At 32.7% G+C, this 23,936-nt stretch overlaps 1 protein-coding gene across 1 annotated transcript in view; it reads right to left on the reverse strand.

Moving 5' to 3' along the window:
- The window catches only part of LOC140446636 (protein still life, isoform SIF type 1-like), a 246,305-nt gene that overhangs the window by 74,750 nt on the left and 147,619 nt on the right, over nt 1–23,936 (reverse strand). The window contains exons 4-5 of the mRNA XM_072539222.1: nt 8,125–8,306; nt 905–1,023 (exon numbers count right to left, since the gene is read on the reverse strand). Coding sequence (XP_072395323.1) covers nt 905–1,023; nt 8,125–8,306 — 301 coding nt within the window. The remainder of the gene's footprint in view (nt 1–904; nt 1,024–8,124; nt 8,307–23,936) is intronic.

The following is a 23,936-nucleotide window of genomic DNA, read 5'->3' on the forward strand; positions in this document are numbered from 1 at the left end:
ATATAACTAAGAATCACATATATGATATAAAAGCAGACCACATGGTCCCCAGATAGAGAGTCAAAATTCCTTTTCAGGTAGAGCTAACTACAAGAGAGGTATGCAATATTCTCAGAAGAAATCCAAAGTCTGGTGGTTACAACTATAACTGGTATACAGAGGGTTCAAAAACGGAAGATGGTTCAGGAACAGAAATTTACGGTGTTGATAGAAAAAACCATAGCTCAGTCTCACTGAGAAAGCACATCTCTGTATTTTAAGCAGAGATCTATGCAATCCTGAATTGTGCAAGGGTAAACAATATAAAGGCTTTCGCAAATATGCGGATTAATATCTACATAGACAGTCAGGCAGTATTTAGAGCACTATCCAATCAAAATATTACATCCAAACATGTATAAAAATGTCGCGAAGAACTTGATAACCTAGCTGACTACAACGCTGTAAAACTTGTTTGAGTTTGAGATCATCAAGGGATCGATGGTAATAAAAGAGGCGATGAATTTGCGAAAATAGGATCGGTAACAAGATACTTTGGTCTATAAACGCTTCTGGTTGTACCAAAAAGTACAATTAGAAACCGAATAAGAGGCTGGGTTCGGGAAAAACACAAAGTCTACTGAGAAGAAATTCCCATACAAACTCATGCAAAGAGTTTGCATGAGTATTTGCACTGTATAACAGTAAAAGGACATCTAAATACGTTGGAACGATACAACGGATATCTAAGCTGCAGAATATGCAACAAAGAGACCAGGAAAATTAAACGAGTTATTGGATCAAAGAAGATAAGCAATATATGGACACTGCAGACCAAGTTCAAACTTAAAGAAGTGTCTGTGTCTGTATATGCGATGATACTATTGCTAAAAAATAAACTCAAAAATGTATAATTGCTACTTACACAACATTCTCTAAACTGTTTAGCGTCAATGGGTGAGGTGAAATTTAATCCCCATGTGTCGTTGGTCATGGGATCCTTCCAATACACAAAACAGTCGGATGCTTGGCCAATTCTTGTTCCTAAAAATAATATTTATTTACTAAATATCTTAATATATAACATATAAGTAGTCTCATAGTACAGCTAATTATTGATCCACATTAAACCTTTTTCTTGAACGTAAAAAGTTATTCTTAAATTTTTGATCAAATTCCAACCAATTTTAATAAAATCTGTGCAGCGCTTAATGAAACATTTTTTTTTTTATTTAAAGAAACAAAGTCGCATAATATTAAATTTAACATTTGTAACAATCAATCATTGTAACAATTAATTACAATTTGTGAACAATTGAACATTGGTAACAATTAATTAAGTTAAATTTTGTGTAACACATTTATACATTTTAAGTAACCTAATAAATTGTTCGGAACTAAACTTTTGTTGAGGAGTGCTTTCAGGTTATTTGGCAAATTGTAAGACTGTCTTTGATTTACATATTTAGGACAGTCTATCAAGAAGTGCTTTATACTGTCTACTATATAGCATGTTTCGCATTTTGGAGGTTCACTATTTGAGAAGAGATAGGCATGAGTATACATACAGTGTCCAAGTCGTAGACGTGTAATAATAGTTTGCCATCTTCTACTTCTGGTTGTGGATTCCAGGCACTTAACACCTTATTTTTGAAATAAACTTTTAGATCGCCTGCGGTACTCCGACACTCTGTTTCAGATGCGTCACTGGTGATAGCGTTACGCGCACTAGTATCTGCTTCTTCATTCCCTTCTATGCCTATATGAGATGGTATCCATAGGAAGTGGACTCTTCTGAAATTTTTTTGAGCTTTCATTAATTCGGCCCTGATAATTTTCTCAGTGGGGTGTTTAGGGTATACATTTTGCATAGCTTTGACTGCGCTGAGAGAGTCAGAAAGGACTAGACAACAAGGAATATTTTTAATATTTACTTGCTTAGCTTTGAGCAAACCAAATAGTTCTGCAGTATAGATGCTGGAATTTAGAGGAAGTTTAAATTAAGAAGTGTCATTTGGGGTTACCACTGCTACTCCAACGCCAAGTTCACCTTTGGATGCATCTCTATAAATTTTAATCCACTCATTGTATTGTTGATCTAGGATTGAATTTAGTTTAACTTTAAAAATAATCGGACTAGTTTCATGTTTATTATATATACTTAACGCTGTAATGACTTTGGGCTGTTCGATAGTCCAAGGTAGATAGTTATTGGTATTCGTTTGAAATACTGTTGGGAATTGAATGTTTAGTCTGGAGCTATATAATCGGATTCTCTCGTAATAAGGTTTGGGGGCACGGGGCTTATTATTGTAATAATTAATATATTTGTTATTAAAAGTATTACAGTAGAGGGGTTTTTTTTATATTTGAGGCTATAGATGTAGCATGCTCTAGAGCTAAGTATATTCTTCGCTAATTTAGAGGTGTTTCGCCGGCTTCGCTCAGTATGCTTTCGGAGGGAGTTGTCCGGAAGGCTCCGAGTGCAATTCTAATACCAGCGTTGTGTATGCTGTCAAGTTTTTTAAGTACTGTTTTTGAAGCAGATGCATATGCAATTGATCCATAATCTAATTTAGATCTAATTAGTGTTTTATATATTCTTAACAGAGTTTCCTGATCTGATCCCAGTTTCGATTTGCCAATGTTTTCATTAGATTCAGTCTTTTATGACATGTTAAAATTGTTGGTGTTGTTTTCTTTGATATAGACAACAAGGTCATCTGCGAAAAGTCGAGTCTTTAGAGGTTTAGTAAGGTTATTAATAATATTATTTATTGCCACTAAGAATAAAGTAGGGCTTAGGACTGATCATTGGGGTGTTCCATTTTCTTCACTTTTCTCCTCTGAGTAAGTATTATGTACTCTTACGCAAAAAGACCGGTTCTGTAAAAAGTTTTTAATAAATTTCAGGCAATTTCCACGAATATTCCATAAATGTAGTTCTTTCAGAATATTGAATTTCCAACAAGTATTAAATGCCCTTTTCAATTCGAAAAATATTGCAATACAATATTGTTTGGTTGCTAGCGCTTCATGAATGTCAGATTCTAGATCAAGAATATTGTCAATGCCCGAACGATTTTGTCTGAAACGGTTTTGTTCCGGAACTAAACGATTTGATAATTCTAATGTCCACGTTAATCTAAGATTAATGAAACATTACTTATTGGGTTTCTAAAGAAAATAGTAAATGTAAAGCAAGTGTTTTATAATGGGTTACTTGATTCTACTTTTTATTTTTTATAATATAATTTATAATATATTTATAATTTAATAATAATAAATAATTTTATTTTTCTTTTTTATAATATCCGTTATTGCCTTATTTATATTTTATATTTAAAATCAATAAAAGTTTATTTTTTTATGTAAGATGCGTGCTCATTTGTTCTTACATTTATTAGTCTTGATGTTTGGCTCAACTAAAACTTTAGAAATTATTCTTATAAACAAAATCATTTTTTCTTTCTAGTAGATTAGTAAAATATATTTTGCCCCTTTTAGCTGTCAACTATTATTTGATATGTAATTTGTAACACAAAATGCCTGCTTAAATAAAAGTATATTTTTATGCAAAAACCAAATTTCATATTCAGAAAGCTTTCCGTGTATTACTTATTTAATTGCCAATTATGGCAGTACTGCAAATTTCTCGACTTCCGTTTGTAATGTCCATTTTGTAAAAATTGATGTAATCTGGATTTATTTCCTCGTTAACCCATACATTTTAAGGTATTTATAATTCATTTACGTATTACCTAATCCACTTGTTTTTATTCATTTGAAAACGTTTAAAAATTATAGATTTAACGCTTTTTAAGTTAATATCCATGACTATGACCTAAAATTTTAAATTTTATTACGGTGCTGAGCATAAAATTAGGGTCACTCTTTTAAAATCCTCTCAATTTAAATTCATTTGAAAAAATTATTATCACTAAAATGTGAAAACTTTGAATTATCCAGGTCTGTCTGTCCTTCTGTCTGTGAACACAGTTCTTCTTTTTAGAACAGATAGACTGACAAAAAGCTTATAACCCAAGGATCGTATTGAATATCAGAAATTTGACCTCGGACTTTCGGTTAAAAAGTTGTAACCGAAAGTGTCACACTACAGTCTCAGAAATAGTACATGTGATATATCAATTATCGCATAATGAAAAGTTTAGTTCAAATATTTAGTTCCTGTTTTGATGTCATTTCCGGAAAACAAGTTGTGACGAGAAGTTTTTAAAAAATTACTCAAAATTAGTAAAATCGTATATTAATTGACGCAACTAATACTATTATTTTACTATTAAAATATGACCGATTTTGCTGTCTTACTCTTTGCACTAACGCAAAAGTTAGTTCGGTTTTTATTGACTTATTATTAATTTTCGGCGCTTACTTTACTCCGAGATATTTGTATATATCATTTTCACCCACTGCCTTAATGCTTTGCCCATCTTGCATATCGAAACCTCCGTGCTGAACCTTTCCTCTGACTTTATTTAGAACACGGCACTTCTAGTCCAAAGTATATACTGATAATTTGAAGATGTTTCGACAGTTTTTAGCATCTGATCAAGGTGTTTTCGACTGGAAGCTATTAATTTCAAATCATCTATAAAAACAACAGCTTTGCCACAATAGTATTTTTATTTTAATGCTAAAACCTGACTCAGTGGAGTTCAGTAGCTGGGATAGTGGGTTCATTGCCAAACACAACCAAAGTAGACTCAACGAGTCCCCCTGGAAAAGGTCTAAAGGTTAATTGGGATATCTTCAGTTTCGGTGTTGTTTTCGCCGGGTATTGGAAGGTGAATTTTAGTCTTCCAATCCGTCAACATATGTTTTAAAAAGGTCGCTATGTTATTATTAACTTTATATATTTTTAATATATCGATAAGCCATTCATGGGGTACTGAATCAAAGACCTTCTTGTAGACAATGAAGGCAGTAAAAAATTTTTTTTGGTGTAAGCCTAGTTAAAAATGAGTCGATTATAAGTTGTTCTTTGCAGCCCATGGCACTATTAGCACATCTTTTCTGTTGAGGCTCTATGATATTGTTTAGAGAACAGTGTTGGTAGATACGCTGGGCTACACAAGATTTGGCCAATTTGTACAAAGTTAAAAGACAAGTAATTGGGCGGTACTTGACTGGATTTGGGAGTTATTTTGATCCTTTGGTATTAGATAAGTGGTTCCTTGACTAAGAAATGGTGGTATTTCCTATGGAGTAAAAGACATGATTAATTAATACTGTTAAAAGCTCATGAACACTCCAAATCTTTTTTAGCAAGAAGTTATGAAGCTATTTGATAATGTTCGAGACTACTTCATTGGTGAAAGGTTCATATGAAATATTACTGTAGTGTTTACAGTTGTTCGTCATGTCTTCAATCCATCCAGCATTGTTGTTACGAGTAGCTGGCATCGAAAGTTGGTTTTCCCAAGACTCATGAATTTTTTCTTCAGTTATTTTAAACTTTGTATCTCCTTGGGCGACCCGAATAAACGGAGAGTTTTCGACTTATTACTCCTTGAAGGTATTCCGTAATTTGTCTTATATCCCTACGCCATAATCAAATTATCCTCAGCAGTCGTTGTCTGATCTTAATGCCCATAATATTAGCAATTGCTGTTGATGCACAGTAAATCAGCATATGCAAATATTCCAATGTATGGGCTTTCACGATATAATTGGGTAGGACTTCAGTGTTCACAATTTGTAACAGCGCACCTGAGAGACTCAGGAGTCTGCTCATTAGAGATTTCATTAGAAATTTGATCTATAACTAGTTTTTGGTTATTAATCAAGAATCAAAGAAAAATAAACCAAATTCTCGTTACAGCAAAATCAAAACCACAACTAAAAATTATTATTTCTCATCCCTATTTGACTTCCGATAAATTTTCCAAACTAATATAGCATTCGGTGGTGTGTGGCGGGCCAATTATCTAACAAGCACCAATAACACTAAAATAATTATACTTTTAATTCCCTTCTAAATAACTAAATAAAACTTAAACCATTTCTTAAAAAATAACAGACTAATAAAACTTTTTTATCTAGTAATTTGGACATCGCCACGATTCCAAGAATGTTGATATAATTTAGTTGTAAGTTTTGATCGGAAGTGAATATAACAAGAAGGAGCGTGTCAGACACAGCCTAGGGAATATTTATTTGTGTCTATGCTGAGGCTGAGAACAACCAACACATGTGTTGCTTTGTTATTCTATGGCTGAGGTGTCAGATCTCGATCAAGTTGCGCATGACAAATTCTACCTATTTGAAGACTTTATGGTACTTGGGTAGGTAGTATGAGTTGCCTAACTCTGTATATTAATAAATTGCTATTTATATTTAAATTACATTTATAAACAATTTGCCCATTTACGACGTAACTGAACGTTACAATTTTTTGGCAGTCGTGGTATAATTTAATAAATAATTTAGTTACACTTTATATATAATTGGGTACTATAATTGATTCACTTTTGTAGAAGATTCATCTGATCTTCTTAAGGCTTATTCGTGTCATACTTTAATTGAGACGATAATTGTTTATTTATTTAATTTTACAAATTTCTGTCTCTAGGTACCAAATATATTTTATGATATTTTGTAATTTAAATGTTCACGTAAATTAAACATTAAACTAAAAGTATAAAAGCATTCAAAGAATGTTTCCAAGTTCTCTGAAAAAACTATTAAAGGGACAAATAAAATCGGCAACTATAGTTTCCTGTCTGTTCTATGTGAGCTAACCCGTCAGCATTTCAAAAACCTTTTCAAAGGGTGTTGTCCCTGCATTATTTATGTGATTGATTTACCGTTTCCAGCTCTGTTCTTTATGGCACACGGGGGATATTTGAATGCTATAAGGGAGAGGATGTGCTCTCAGATTTAATATTTCTAAATGTTTTTTGTGTAAAGTCTAATAAAACAATAGAAAAATATATAATATACTTAACGTGACTGATTTTAATTTGTCTTCTAAATTATTTTATAATCTATAAATTCTCTTTCTTTCATCTAAAATAGACTCCTATTCTTACTCTAAATTTCTTTAATATAGTTAGCATCGTCGATAGTATAAAATTTACTCAGATACTAACATCAGTAGTCTTTGTACCAAAGTATATGACAGATTACTTCAAGAGTTGATAGTATTAAAAATATGTAAAAAAACTTAACAGTTGTAAAAAGGCGAATCTAAACATACACTCAGGTGCAAAAAATTTAATCCACGCCTATTTTATAGAGAAGAAGGCACATTTTTGAAGATGCCACATTTTTGGAGATGCCACATTTTTGGAGATGCCACATTTTTGGATGCCACACTTATAAATTGGGCATGAATTTAAGGAGGAACATTAAATGTAAAGCAGAAACATAATTTATGCGAAAAAATTATTTATTTATAAATACATATGGCATTATTCGATAATTAAAAAAAATAAAAAGTAGCTTTGTTGATAAAAAACTTGTTGATAATGTTTATTTCATTTGTGAATAATACCTGACATTTCCTTGTCGTTTCTTTATAACATCCTGCACACGTCTTTGTATTGTGTTAATTAAATTTTGAACATAAAGTTGATCATATTTATGTTGATCACCATATTGTCTGAAGAGCCGGACTACGCTCAGACAAGTTAATTGTGCGGGGTAGCCGAACTTGAATTCATCTTCTCAGTACATATAGTGTGTCCATTTTAAAACTTACAATGAGCTATATCTCACGAACAAAAACTAATATTAAAAATGCTTGAAAATGTTTCTAGTATAGTAAGAGGGAACTAGCATGACATGAAAGAGAACTCACCCCCATCAATCCCCTAGGCCCCACCCACCACAACCAAAAAAGTTTAAATTGCAAACCCCTACTTGTGATCATTGAAAAGACTATAAAAAAATGCTATAGAATGATACACCTATTTGTTTAATCTTAAACTTTCAAATCTGTGTTTGTTTGCGTCTTATTAAATAGTTTTTTACTCAGATCATTTTTTATTCGTCATTTATTTTTCCTGTCCAAAATATTCTTCGTATTTTTTCTTTGTTTTCGTCGCATAGTTGCTAATCTAGTTTTTATAATCTAATTTGTTAGAATTCAAATATTTTAAACTATAAAACTATTAATATTACCTGGTTGTACCAGCCGAACATCCAAGATTTTGTCGACTTGTGAATTGTAAGCTGTGATGTGAAAAACGCATTCTGGTGAGTCTTGGATGCAGGTGATGTTGACTGGTACTAAATCTTCGCTTACTTGCTGCCATTTTGCTTGGCCGCTTCCAGCTGCTACGTGAAATACCTCTGCCCATAATCTACACAAAAAAAATATTTATGTTAAATATAAAGTATAGATATTATGCTTTTTTAGGGAACATGTACAAAGTAGATGTTTTAGCTTTGCAGAAAATGCGGTGGACTGGAATGACAAGACAACCCATTTAATATATTATAGCTGCAATGAAAGCCAACACATAGATGGGGTGGGATTTATTGTAAATCAAAGAACAAATAACTTTATTATTGGCTTTAACTTGGCTATCCTACAGACAAAGAATGTGCTATTTGCGCTTAAAAGGAAAATTATATTAGAGTTTAGAAAAACAGTTCTTCGAAGACATAGAGCATGCCTACAGAAGATGTCCCAAAAAATTTAGATTGTATTAGAATAAATGAATGCAAGAATAGGACGAGAGCGAGTTTTCATGCCCACGATAAGAAAGCATAGCCTACACAACATCAGTAGCGATAATGCAGTAACACCTATTTTGAATAACAAGAACATACATAAAGTAATCTGGACCTCCTCTGATGGAAGAACAATAAGTCAGATTGATCAAATTTTAATAGATTCAAGGCATGGAACAGAAGTAATAAACTGCAGAAGTTTTAAAGGCGTAAATATAGACTCAGAGCATTACCTAGTGATTTTAACATTAAGGGCAATGATTTCAAACACCAGAAAAGAAAATAAAATGGATAGAAAAGAATGGAATGTGGAAAAGCTGAGAGAAGCAAAAATTAATTGCAGAACGGTACTCAGAATACATCACCAACAGGCTAAGGAATCAAAATTATTGAAATAAAGAATGAAGTAAATGAAGGACCAGACAGATACAGACTGCTACTGGAACCTACTACCAGAATAAAGGAAGACATTAAAGCAGCAGCGAAAGATGAAATAGGAACAAAAATTTGTAAAAATCATTGGATTGACGATGAATGCAAGAATGCAACAAAAGAAAAAAATAAAGCCTACAGAAAGATGCTTACCCGACGAACTAGAAACTTGCCAGCAACAAGTCACCCGAAATAGATAATCTCCCAGCTTAATTATATAAAGAAGGTGGCCACCATACTGTAATCGCACCACAGCAGCTTATAAAAGCAATATGGGCACATAGATCCCTCCCAAATGATTGGAATATGGGAATACTTTGCACCATACACAAAAAAAGGAGATATCTTGGAATGCGTTAACCACAGAGGAATTACGCTTCTAAATGCAGTGTATAAAATATTTTCCACAGAACGGATAGTAGGAAACCAGGCTGGTTTCAGAGGTGGTAAATCGACAATACACCAAATTGAAACCCTTAATCAGATTTTCGAAAAAACATTGGAATATGGCATTAATGCTTATTACATATTTATAGACTACAAAGCAGCCTATGACTCTGAGAATAGAAGAGAAATGTTTAAAGCAATGAAAGAGCTAGGAATACCAAATCAGCTAGTAAATTTAACAAAACTAACTTTTAAAAAAATTGAATGTAGGGTACGAATTCAGGGGGAACTGCCTGAACCTTTTAAACCAAATAACGGGCAGTGCCAGGGAGATCCTCTCTCCTGTATACTGTTATAAGTAATACGTATGTCATAAATCACCATGAGGCAAACACCAGTAGGAAGAAGGTCAAAGGGAAGACCCAAACTTAGATACATGGAACAAGTGGAACAAGATCTGAAAACACTTAAGATTACCAACTGGAAAAACAAAGCAAGGAACAGAACAGAATGGCGAAAAATCCTAGAACAAGCCAGGACCCAGAAAGGGTTGTCGAGCTACTGATGATGATGATGATGTCACAAATCACAACCATTGGTTTAATATATAATAAATCAGTGCAAATCCTTGCATATACTAATGACATCAATATTGTTGGGAGAACGGAAAACGCTGTACAAAAGACGTATGTAGCATTAAAAGAATCAGCTGCAAAAATGGTTTTAATAATAAACACCAACAAAATGAAGTATATAAAAATAAGCACAAATCCTACGACCACTTGGTCGTAGAATTTGCATGAAGAGCAAATGCTATTTTGGTCTCAATCTCCTTCTTAAATCCACAATGATATTGAGAAATACAAAAATAAAACTCTACAAAATAAAAACATGTTAAGATAATTCGAAAGAAAAATACTAAGGTAAATCTATGGAGCAGTAAATGACAATGGAGTGTGGAGAAGACGATACAACTTTGAACTTTATAGAATATATTAGAATCAAGATATCGTAAATCATATTAAGATGGGACGTCTTAGGTGGATAGGGCATGTAATGCAGATGTAACAAAATGACAGCTAGAAAAACGCACCCTTGATAGACCTATTGGTGAGAGAAGAAGAGGAAGACCCAGACGATGAAGACATGAGAAATATTGGAATACGTGCTTGGCGGAGGAAGGCGGTGGATAGGGACGACTGGAGAGAAATTCTTGACGAGGCTAGGACTCATGCAGGGTTGTAAAGCCAGAATAATGATGATGATTATGCTTTTTTGTAGCACTTAAGTAGTTAAAAATTTATATTATCGAATAAAACTATGTTTAAGATCTTTAACACACTGTTCCCATTATTAAATGACACTATTATGAGCTGTTTTAATCCCTAGGGAAGGAACCACTTTGCTAATATGATAGTTGATTTGATTAACTTAAAATATGTAAATGAAAAAGGAAAATAAAAAAATCTAGAAACACCGACTTATATAACCTTCCTTCATATTTAAGATGAATTCTAAATATGAAGGTTCACAATTCTATTACATTGGCCTAAATACATTGGCCTATTTGGCCAATTTATTGTTTATTGCAGTCTTTACACAGGATACTGTAGACTACATTTGACATTTCTTCCTTAGGTGTAGTATCTGTTAGTTTAGTATGTAAATTTTTAATTTTATACACAGTGTTATTTGCTATTTTAAAATTATTAAAGGAATTGAGTACTCTTACCATTCTAGGGGTGAGATCCCTGATATGTGGTTTAATATTATTCATTACAGTCTAAGCGCTGTTTCTCGGAGCCGTTCTTTAGCTTCCGGAGTTATAGCGTGGATATGTTAGAATGTACCGCTGAAATAGGTGCTTAAACATTTTAAGACTAAGTGGTGGATGGTTTTTTTGACATCCCCGCATTTACCACAATGAAGATTGTCTCTTGCTCCTCATTGGTTTAGCGTTTTGTTGCATATCCCTCGACCAATTCTAAATCTGTTTACGTTGCACGATTGTCTGTGAGCAAGATTAAATCACGTGAATCTTGTAGTAGAATTTTTAACTACATAAGTTGAAATTTATCATTTTTTAAGTGCTGCAATTGACGTTCCAATGCTGGTCAACAGTGAAATACGTCATTTGGCTTGCCGTCCTTAACGGTGATCTTGTAGATTTTAATATTGCTTGTGAGTCACTTGTTAGGTCTTTAATGTCGGCATATATTGCAATCATTGGGTTGTTTTGACACCTTTCATATTGTGTTTTTAGTGCCGCGAGCTGCCTTATTTCTGGTAGGACAATTTTGAACAAGACTACAAATCAAGCGGTTCGTGCTAGTCTGATATTACCAGATATTTACCGTAGAGTTTGGTTCTACTGCCAGTCTAATATTAATGTTATGCGGTTAAGTAAACCAATAATATGGCACTGGTTCTTAGAACTTCTGCTAAAACTCCCTGTGATGAGTACGAAAGTTTTCGTATGACATTGTTTCGTGTTCTGATTTTGAATGATAGTTTCTGCATTTGAGGTTTAAACGTCAGGGTTCTATAAAGGCTGAATCTTAGGTAATTTGGTGTTGGGATGTAGTTGAGTATAACTCCCTTAGATCCCTGATATTCATTAACAAACTACACGCAATTAGGCTACACGAAAATAAATATGTCCATGTTAACTTTACCAGTTAAAGTTAGTAATAACCAAGAACCATATTTAATTACGAAAAAATACTTGCGTTTAACATTAGATGCACAACTAACAACTATGCTAGCAAGTTCATGATAAGAAAAAAGAAAAGAACCTGGCGTAAGATACAAAAGACTTATTGTATGCTTAAAAGAAACTTTTCTATCTATATACAATAAGCTTTTACTTTATTAACAAATAGTGCTACCTATTTGAACTTATGGTAGGCATTTCTGGTGGTGTGCCAGAAAAAGAAAGAAAGAAATAATCCAGAAATTCCCGAATAAAGTTCTGAGAAACGGCATGAATACTCCTTGGTACGTGGGGAACAGCGGCCTTTGTAAGGACCTGATATGGAAACTGTGGCTAAATTTATCAAAAAGTTGGCGAAAAGTCATAAAAACCGACTATACAGTGTGTGCGTAAAGTATGGAATAAATTCGATATTTCCTAAATTAAAAGCCTTTTTAAAAAAATCTAAAACACGTGGATTTTTAAATTTAATTTTCTACATTTTACAATAAAATTTCATTATACAAGTGACATTACAGTGATGACGTTATCGGCTCTTTTTTACATGTAATACACTGTATTTTAGGATATTTTTAGATCGATAAAAATGTGCTGATTCCAAAAAAGTATAATACTGGGGGTCAAACGAATGTAATTTGAAAGATATGCGCTTAGAAAATGAATTTTTATTGATTTATAATAATAATAAATTATAAATAAATTATAATAAATATCTCGAAAGTAATCCAGTAATTAATACATGACTTAATCTTAAATGTTCGAATTGTAACCCTTGTTGTATTTGAGAGTAACCCAAACGTTGTACAAATCCTTGTAGAACATTGTTTATGCTTTCTTGAGAAATATTGTTTATTTCTTTACGAATTTTTGTTTATAAGTCTTCAAAAGTTGCAGGTTTTGTTTTATAAACAACGTTCTTTAAATGGCTCCACATAAAATAATACAAAGAATTGAGGTCTGGCGACCTCACTGGCCATTTAATATGTCCACGTCTTTAATCCACCTGTTCGGAAAAAAATCGTTTAGGTACCACGAAAATCTAAAGCATAATGAGGAAGCGCACCATCCTGTTGAAACCATAAACTTTTATCAAAACCTCCAAGATTAGTTGTAGTGGGGAATAAATTAACTAAAGTAGGTACGAGATACCCACTTAAAAACTAAAATTATGCTGTCCCGTCTAAATTACCTTCGAAGTAGTATGGTCCAATGATTTTATTTCTTACAATGCCAGCCCATACGTTAACCTTTTGCGGGTATTGTGTATGATGTTCCCGCATCCGGTTGGAGTTTTTTTTTTGCCCAGTATCTACAATTTTGACGGTTGACCTCGCTATTTAATTTGAATGTAGTCTTATCAGAAAAAATAATATTTTGAACCAAGAGAGGGTTTCGCTGGCTGTTATCCATCATTATTTCGCAAAATTGTAATTTTTTATCTGGATCATCCTCGTTTAATTTCTGTACAACTTTGCATTTTACTTACTTTACTTACTTTTACGTACTTTGTGTACCGTTGTTTTGCAAACATCGAGATCACTACTAACCTTACGAATAGAAGTGTGCGCATCTTCTTCAAAAGCAAGTAGAACATCTAATGTTGTAACATAATTTACAGAGGGACGACCTGATTTGCTTGCATTTTTAACCGTACCAGTTTCTTGAAATTTCTTTTCAATCTCACTTACTGTTGACTGCGTAATGGGTATTTCTGGATATTTATCATTAAATAAATTACACATTTCCATCTGAGTTCGCGATTTGTCTCCATACCCAATCATTATGAGTATTTCAATTCTTTGCTTTACCCTCAAATTCATTTCTACTTAAAATTAATTCTAAGCAATAATGCAGAACATTCACGAATTAATACAATTATTGTACTACTTAATTGTTATTGAACGTTACTAAAAATAATTACAGTTTACCAAAAACTAGAAGTACTAGGCTACTTTTTTTGCAATTGATAATAAATTATTTATTTTCTAAGCGCATATCTTTCAAATTATATTCATTATATCCGAGTATTATAGTTTTTTGATATCAGCTCATTTTTATCGATCTAAAAATGTCCTAAAATACAGGGTGTTACATTTAAAAAATAGCCAATGACGTCATCACTGTAATGTGTATCACCTTGTATAATGAAATTTTATTCTAAAATGTAGAACATTAAATTTAAAAATCGACGTGGTTTAGATTTTTTTTAAAAAGGCTTTTCATTTAGGAAATATCAAATTTATTCTATACTTTAAGGACACACTGTATATTCATGCGAATATGGAAGCAATCAAGCTCCTTAACAACACAGAGCTAACTAGAAAGACCAAAGAGGCTAAAGCCCTTCGAATAAGTTTATATGACAGTGAAAAAACAGAGTATGGTTACTTGTTAACACTAGTGCGTTATTTACTCGTATTTGATTAGATTAAGATAACTGCATAGGGTTATCTCTTGATTTTATGTAACTTTAGTAATTTAGGATCAATTAGAATTCCTTTTTAATTATCTATGACTATATTTTAATCCTAAATAAAAAAATATTCATTTGCTTCTTAAAAATTCTTCTAGCATTTATTTTATTGATCATAAAGTCAACTCCACACTTTTTATTCGACACGAAAATTGGCAAATGTCGGGTGTTTTGTAAATCTGTATGCAAAGCACCTAAGCTTACTTTGCTAGTCATAGAAATGTTCAAATTTTAATTTATTCCACGCGGCAAGTTTCATAGTTCATCCAAACTTTAGCAATTAAACTTTTTTAATTAGTAACACACACCTAATAAAATTAGAAACCTGGTGGATATATATTTTCGGTCGTCAAATTATAATAAATCGCTTAATACTGTATTCAAATTAGTTTATTACTTTTCAGTAATAATTTTACTTTTCGTACAATTTTACTTTTTTTTTAATGTTATTGATAAATTGAAACTTTTTTTTTGTTGGGAATTATTTATCTTCGTACGGAGTAAAGTTGTAACACTATCAGCCTTTGTTATAGACAGGCCAGATGTAAATAAAAAAAATTTTATTGTTTATTTTAGTCCGGATTCATTCATATTTATCATTTGATGTCGAACACATATCTTTAACCGGTATCAGTAAAAAATCTGTAGTCATTATGGATAGAAAAGCTGTAAAGCAGCTATAAATTAATATTTCTTTCTGACTTCCTGATCTTTACCAGTAGTACGATGTAACTGGGTTATAATAGGAGAAAATGGCTATAAAAATAACGTAACATTCAGGCATTAACGCTATAAAACCTTGCATTTCAGAACAATAACTGATATTAACCCACACACTGATGAATGATGGAGATCAAGCATTCCAATACCTCTCTTCAAAAAGGGAGACAAATCGGACCCAGAAAATTATAAAGGAATTAATTTATTAAATATAACACTACAATGATCAACCAAAGTGATAACAAATAAACTGAATGAAATTATAACACACGCAAAAGAACAACAAGGTTTTAGGTCGGAAAGATCATTCACAGACGCTATATTTATAATGAAGCAAGTGCAAGAGAAATCATTACGATACAACAAACCAGCATATCTATGTCCACCATAATATCTACCAACACAACACAATAAAAGTAAAAGTAGAACAAGAACTAACTGACCTTATTGAAGCAAACAATGGATAAGATAGACTATTCCCGGAGTTCTCTATTGTTTAATCTGATTATGGATGAAATCATAAAAAAAATAAAAACTAAAAAAGGATACCAAATCGGAGAAAAACACCTTCAAATACTCTGCTATGCCGAGGACGTCATACTACTTCCTCAAAGTGAAGATGATTTACAACGTATGCTGCATCAATTTAATATAACCGTCATAAAATTTAACATGTTAATTTCCCCCAAAAAGACAAAATGTATCGTTATACCATTAAATTTACGAAGGTCAGATAATAAAATAAGTAATAGAGTTTAAATATCTAGGCATCACATTATCTAGCTACGGAAAGCTAGAAACAGAAGTAAAATATCAAGTAAATATACCAAACAGAGCTGCAGATTGCCTGAATAAAGTAATATGGTGAAATAAAAACATTGAGAAAGAAATGAAAGGGAGAATTTACAAAACGGTATTAGATCAATAATGGAAAAGTAGAATAAAACGATTATATAAGCCGAATGACAACAAATAGAATAGTAAAGACGCAAGAGACATTTCCCCAATAGAAAGATGAATAATAGAAAGACCACGACAACGATGGATCGACAACTTACTGTAGGTACATTGAAAAAGAGTCATGTCTATATAAAAAGAAAAGAAAAGAAAAGAAAAGAAAAGAAAAGAAAAGAAAAGAAAAGAAAAGAAAAGAAAAGAAAAGAAAAGAAAAGAAAAGAAAAGAAAAGAAAAGAAAAGAAAAGAAAAGAAAAGAAAAGAAAAGAAAAGAAAAGAAAAGAAAAGAAAAGAAAAGAAAAGAAAAGAAAAGAAAAGAAAAGAAAAGAAAAGAAAAGAAAAGAAAAGAAAAGAAAAGAAAAGAAAAGAAAAGAAAAGAAAAGAAAAGAAAAGAAAAGAAAAGAAAAGAAAAGAAAAGAAAAGAAAAGAAAAGAAAAGAAAAGAAAAGAAAAGAAAAGAAAAGAAAAGAAAAGAAAAGAAAAGAAAAGAAAAGAAAAGAAAAGAAAAGAAGACACTGCTGAAGACTAGTAATCAAAAATAAATATTTATGGTTGCTTTCTACCTTACCCTTTTATATGTTTTCCATCAATTTTTTTGCAAAATTAAACGTTTTTCTTATACTTCAGGTTAATCTCCAATCACTAAAATTATTCTAACGTTATTTAGATCATCATCATCATTCTGGCTTTACAACCCTGCATGGGTCCTAGCCTTCAAGAGTTTCTCTCGAGTCGTCCTTATTCATCGCCTTTTTCCGCCAAGTACGTATTCCCGTATTTCTTATGTCTTCCTTGATTTTATCAAGGATCCTTGTTATGGGCCTTCCTCTTCTTTCCTGACCAATGGGTCTATCAAGGAGCGTTTTTCTAGCTGGTTAATTTTGTTCCATCCGCATTACAGGTACTATCCACTGCAGACCACCTATCAATTTATTTTATATCTGGTTCCTAGTGTATTCAAATTTCAAATGTGTATAGTCTTCTCCACACTACCTTGTCATTCACCGCTTCATAGATTCGCCTTAGTACTTTTCTTTTGAAACAACTTAACATCTTTTCATTACTTTTTATTAGAGTCCAGGTCTCTGAAGCATATTATGTTATTAGGGACTCTTATTGTTTTGAAGAGTTTAACCTTGGTATTTGTCGAAATAATTGAGGATTTAAGAAGATTTAACAAATTAAGTGAATTTCCTGCACAAAAAAGGAAGTTACCACATCATTTTTACTTTGACAATCTCTTTACTTCAGTAAATCTATTCAACTTCCTTAGATTCATAGGCTACCACGGTACTGGAACAATGAGAAGTAACAGAATTCCTAAACTAGAAGTAAGAAAATCGAATGCTTCTGTTAAAAAATCGAAGCAGCTAGTTAAAAAAAGAGAAAACAAACAAAAACCAAATCAAAAGTTAAAAAAAATCTTTCCACAGGTACTTGATCCACAATTATTAAAAACCAGAGGACAATTCTGTAGCGCCATAGAAAGAAAATCAGATATATTTTTTGTTAGATGGAAAGACAACGACGTCTTGTCAGTAGTTTCAACATGTCATGGTCTTCAACCTGTACGCCCTATAAAGAGATATTCCAAGGAGCAACATAAAAATATTCAAGTACCGCGGCCTTTTGTGATAGAAAATATAATGAGTATATGAGGGGAACAGACCAAATGAATCGAAATTTAACCAAGTATAGGTATATATTTCCCTCGCATAAACGTACGAGGAAAAAAGTGGTGGTGGAATCCCTTTACATATCTTATTGATTTGTGTGTCAAGGATATTTGATAAAATACCAAAATATTACTTTACGACCAGGACCAAATCTAATTCCCTAAGCTAACTCGAGAAAAGCAATATCTAACATACGATACGATAACATTGGACATTTGGTAGATTCTACTAAAGATGGTAAAAGACGAAGATGTGGGTTAGAAAGTTGTAAAAGTATGCATAAAAAAACAATATGCATCAAATGTAATGCTGGATTATGTGTACCATGTTTTGTAACCTAAACATCACACTAAAAATTGAATTTAGTTTTTGTACTTAGTTTGTACTTTTTATACTTGTATTTATAGGTTTTTTATTTAATAAAAATGCATTATTTTTTTTGTCGTATTTGTTCTGTGATTTAATGGGTTTATTCTTTTAATTCCCACGGGGTCCATATGGATATGGGATAAATTCAATATTTAGCATTGCCAAAAAATTTTTTTTATTTTTTTCTAGTGTTTTCTTAACCATTTTTAGTGGTTTTTCAAACAAACGCAAACATACACAAAAAAAAATAATTTATCGCGTTGCCAGGTTAATACACTTAACAAAATTAAATATTTATAAGTAAATTATCTTATGTATTATGTATATAAATGTCGCTAATAACCTCAGAGGTTGATGCGACAATGTTTGTAAAAAAAAATATTTTATTTTAACTTTTATTTCAGTCTATTGAGTGAAAGCATTGTTTTGCAAACATACATTTTATATTGGTTATTTTAGCTACTGTATGAGTATACATATTAAATAAGCTCAAGTTACAAGGGTGCTAAAATATTGTAATACATTAAAATATGCGTAATTGGTATTTTATGTAGGATCTCTGTGTTATCTGAATGGCTTATTTGGATTTAAATTTTATACCGTTCAATATCCACAAAATAGGATACAAACATTATTGGTAAAATAAAGAAATGAAATTTGCATCAGTATTTCATCCAGCCCACCTCGTTATGTAAAACACAAGATCTATCGGAGAATCTGCACCCACACATAAACCGAATGTTCCAATAAAATTTCTAGAAATGTATACGGTTGCTTCCTACATACATACACACATACACATACACCTGAAACGGTATTCAAATCTTGGCAGATCTATCTGAACATCTCTTTACTAAAATTCGACTGGGATGAGTAATATCTGTAGCCTTAGGCAGTGAATAGTGAATATTCTATCGATATTAAATTTTCAGGGTGATGTAGAAGGGCGAAAAATTAATTTTCGTCGTTACTTTAGGGTCTATTCGAAGGGAAACAAGGGCGTCCAAAACGAATTTTGTATGGTAAATTATACAATCTCAAATAGGAACAACAAATTAATATTTTATAAAACAATATAATTTACGTTTTTTTGCATTACCACATAATTTACTTAATTTTGAGACTCATACTTAATTTTATAACAAAGTATACAGAGTTTGTTTTTAGTGGGACATTGGTCGATAATTCCATAATGGTGCAAAAAAACAGTATTATTTAAAAAAATGTAGGCAACGATATTTACCAGGCTTGGAAATATATCAAATTCTACACGGTGATTAACGCATTTGTTCCCATGACATTTTTTTTTTCTAAATAATATTGATTTCAATGTATATTTTTGCTTGGTGTATATCACTATATTCTGTAAATAAGTTTCTATGAAACTAACATAAAGGAAATTTGATTTTTACAACGGGAACATGGTGACGTTTAGAAATTAAAAACATTTTTTAACTTAATACGAGGCATGTTTTTTAAGTAAGTACCGTTTTGCGATTCCGCCGCCGCAGCGCTACGGTCGGCTTTCCGCGCATGAGCGCTGGTTACCTACATCTCTTGTCTACGCACTGACGCCATTACAGTCTGATTCTTCATTGTATACTTGTTTACTCCAGTGTTTAAGATGCCTCCAACAATCGTGAGTCACGCTGATTGTGAAGTACGGGCTGTTATACGATTTCTTAGTGCTAAAGGCGTAAAACCGATCGATATTCATCGTGAGATCGTTGAAGTTTACGGACAAAACATTATGAGTGATGGAATGGTAAGGAAATGGGTGAAAGCATTTAAAGATGGCCGCACAAATGTGCATGATGAAGAACGGAGTGGACGTCCTTCGGTCGTTAATGAAAATTTGGTGCAGAAAGTGGACGAAAAGGTGAGAGAAAACAGACGCTTTACAATTTCATCATTGTCCGACTGCTTTCCTCAGTATTCTTGTAGTGTTTTGTGTCGCATTGTTACCGAGAACTTGAATTACCAGAAATTGTATTCACGTTGGGTTCCAAAAATGTTGACGGATTTGCACAAAACCCAACGTTTAGGCAGTGCATTGACTTTCCTTGAGCGGTACCACAGTGAAGGTGAAGATTTTTTAGACCAAATTGTTACTGGTGACGAAACGTGGGTGGCCTACGTCACACCAGAATCGAAACAACAATCCATGGAATGGCGACATTCATCATCACCCAAAAGAGTGAAGTTTAAGCAAACAATTTCTGCCCGGAAAATCATGTGCACAGTTTTTTGGGACAGAAAAGGAGTATTGCTAGTGGAGTTTCTGCCTCGTAATGAGACAATCAATGCAGCGTCTTATTGTGAGACATTGAAAAATCTGCGTCGTGCAATCCAGAACAAAAGACGTGGCAAGTTAAGTAAGGGTATCGTTTTGCTGCATGACAATGCCCGTCCACATGTGGCTAATCAGACCAAAGATCTCATTAAATCATTTAAATGGGAAACTCTAGATCATCCTCCATACAGCCCTGATCTGGCGCCCAGCCACTACCATTTGTTCCAGCACTTGAAGAAACACCTGGGCGGTCAGCGTCTTCAAGACGATAACGAAGTCAAAACATTTGTGATGCAGTGGTTAACAAGTCAGGCGGCAGAATTTTATCAGGAGGTTATTCAAAAACTGGTGCCACGTTATGACAAGTGCCTCAATATTCACGGAAATAATGTAGAAAAGTAGATTAAGGTACAGGCTTTCATGTAAAAATAAAAGTATTGCCATACCTTTGCACGTCTTTTTTTAATTCCAAAACGGTACTTACTTAAAAAACACGCCTCGTATTTATTTATTGCGTACAATATTACAAGACAGTTTATTCAGTATGGTACTTTACTTCACTCCCTTTCCAAACATAATGTGGCTTGGCATTTGATGCAAATCCATCTTGCACGAAGATGACATATTCTGCATCTTAATTGTTTATTAATTTTCTGAGAATAATGACCACCTGTATCTTTACGAATACTAATTGGCACGGTCGCTGGATGTCTGGAATGCGAAGCTTTATCAAATACTCGCATATAATGTCTACACATGATTCTAACAAAATTTAGCAGGTCAATTTTTTTACCTGCAAGTAAATACAATCTCCAGGCATTCACCACTGAAACATTGAGCATATGTGGAAATAGAGGCCACCACCATTTTTTTACCAGCAATTCTATAATTATTTACTGACTGGTCCAATAAATCAACACCTCCCATAGCCAAATTATAATTAGCAAAGACCAAAGGTTGGGGCACACTGATTTTCTTTTGTTCGAAAGTGGATATATATTATCGTAATAACTTATCATATTCGCAATGCTATTATCCTTCCACCTAACTCATCATCATCATTGGCTCCACAACCCATGGTGGGTCTTGGCCTGCTCAAGGATAAGTCTCCATTTTCTCCTATTTTTCGCCTTGGCTTTCCAGTTTCGTACTCCCAACATTCTCAAGTCTTTCTCCACCTGATCCTTAAATCGTGCTCTGGGTCTGCCTCTCCTTCTCACTCTATCTATTCTTTGGTTATAAATATGTTTTGGCGGCTCCATCTCATTCATTCTCTCTATGTGACCTAACCACCGCAGCCGGTTTATTTTGATGGACCTAATAATATCAGGTTTGTCATACAGGCGGTAAAGTTTGAAACGCCATAATCCGTCCTCCTGTACTCCTCCATAGATATGCCGGAGGATTTAACGTTCAAAGCATCTTAAACGTTTTTCATCGCTCTTTGTCATCGTCCATGTTTCCGACGCGTAGGTGAGGATGGGCTTGATAAGAGTTTTGTATATCACTAGTTTCGTTCTTTTTGTAACTATGCTTGTTGTTAAAAAATTTTTTAATCCAGAATAGGCTCTATTTGCCAGATATATCCGTCTGTTAATTTCTGCACTTTCTGACCTAGGTATATAAACTCTCTTACTCCTTCGAAAGTATATGTTCCGATCGGTAGATCTTCGGGTTATGCTGCTTGTATATAATTTGATACTTTCATATACTTCGTCTTACTAGTGTTAACCTCTAGTTCCATTCTTTTTGTTGCTGCTTCAAGCGCCTTGAATGATTCGACCACGTCCGTTTTTCTTCTTTCACCTAACTACAAGTAGTAAATTTTGTTTGTCATATTTGTAAACGAAGATTGTTAAATGAAACGAAGATGCAAGGCTTATAAACAACATGACTATCACAATATATGTAAAGAAGTTGAAAACCACAATCAAAACAATCAGCCAAGAGATCTATTTAGAAAAAAAATTATACATAACAAGAGACTTTAAAGCCAGAACTTAAGCCGTTAAATAGCACATAGGAACCCTGAGAACCAACAGAGAAGATATGACAGGGATATGGAGAGTATATTGTCGGGATATATATAAAGATGATCAACGCCAGGAGCTTGTTCATCAATCCCCCGAAGAAATCGAAGCAGAACCTAATATATTCGAGAATGAAATCGAAACTGGCGATGCATGACTTAAAAGAAATGACCAGAAACAGAGACCTTTGAAAACAAATAATACAGAATTTCACGATGACCACTATACTTCTTCTGGGTGGTCACAACTGAAGAGAGAGATCTGTTAATTCTTCTACAGAAAAATATATTTTTAAAATTAAAGCTAAGCTAAACAGCCGAATAAAAAAGTCATAAATTATTATGAAAACTTTCATTTTTTGAAAGCCTATTATTTTACGGTTTTTACCTTATACTAGTTGCCTTTTACTTAATAATAATTACTCGTCACAATAGATAATTATGAATATTTTACTAAAAACTTGGTTTAAAATATCATTTATATAATATTAATCTAAAAACTTTTACATCTATTGCATATTGTTTTGATTTATGTTTTGTATTAGTTATTTATTGAATAAAAAAATTTTGTTATATTATTACACAAGACTAAGCTATTTAGTTATTTAGTTATCTTACTAAAAAGAAAGAGACCTTATAGAATTCGGCATATTTTCCAATCCTAGAAGATATCATTGCCTACATTTTTTTCTAATTGTATATTCTGAATCATAATGGAATTATAGATCAATGTCGCAATAAGAACTCACCCTGTATATCAAATATAAAATTAAAAAAACTACGTTCATGACATAAGTTTTTTCACTTTAACCCATTAATGCCGTGAAACTTTTCTTTTATAAATTTTACTGCAATTTTTATTACAAGTCTCTGACCTCAAGTTAGAAGGAAATATATGATTTTTTTGTCAAATTTTAATTGAAAAAAAAACAGACTAATACCATATGGTATCACTGAGAACTTATGATATATCCAATTTAAAAAAAAAATTATTTATAATGGTACGAAACAAAACACTTTACACATAGTCCGACGTCACATATTATGCATTGTGTCCTCCCAAATGTAGTACAACCAATTCCAGCGCAACGTCTTCTATTACAAGGAGCAACAAAATGATCGATTTTGTCATACCCTAATTCTGCGAAAAGTTTCGTGTGAACCTTCTTTCTACCAGCACCTGTCGATTTGACGCCATATCGATCGAGTCAA

This window comes from Diabrotica undecimpunctata, chromosome 7 (assembly GCF_040954645.1).
Source record: "Diabrotica undecimpunctata isolate CICGRU chromosome 7, icDiaUnde3, whole genome shotgun sequence".
Lineage (NCBI taxonomy): Eukaryota > Metazoa > Arthropoda > Insecta > Coleoptera > Chrysomelidae > Diabrotica > Diabrotica undecimpunctata.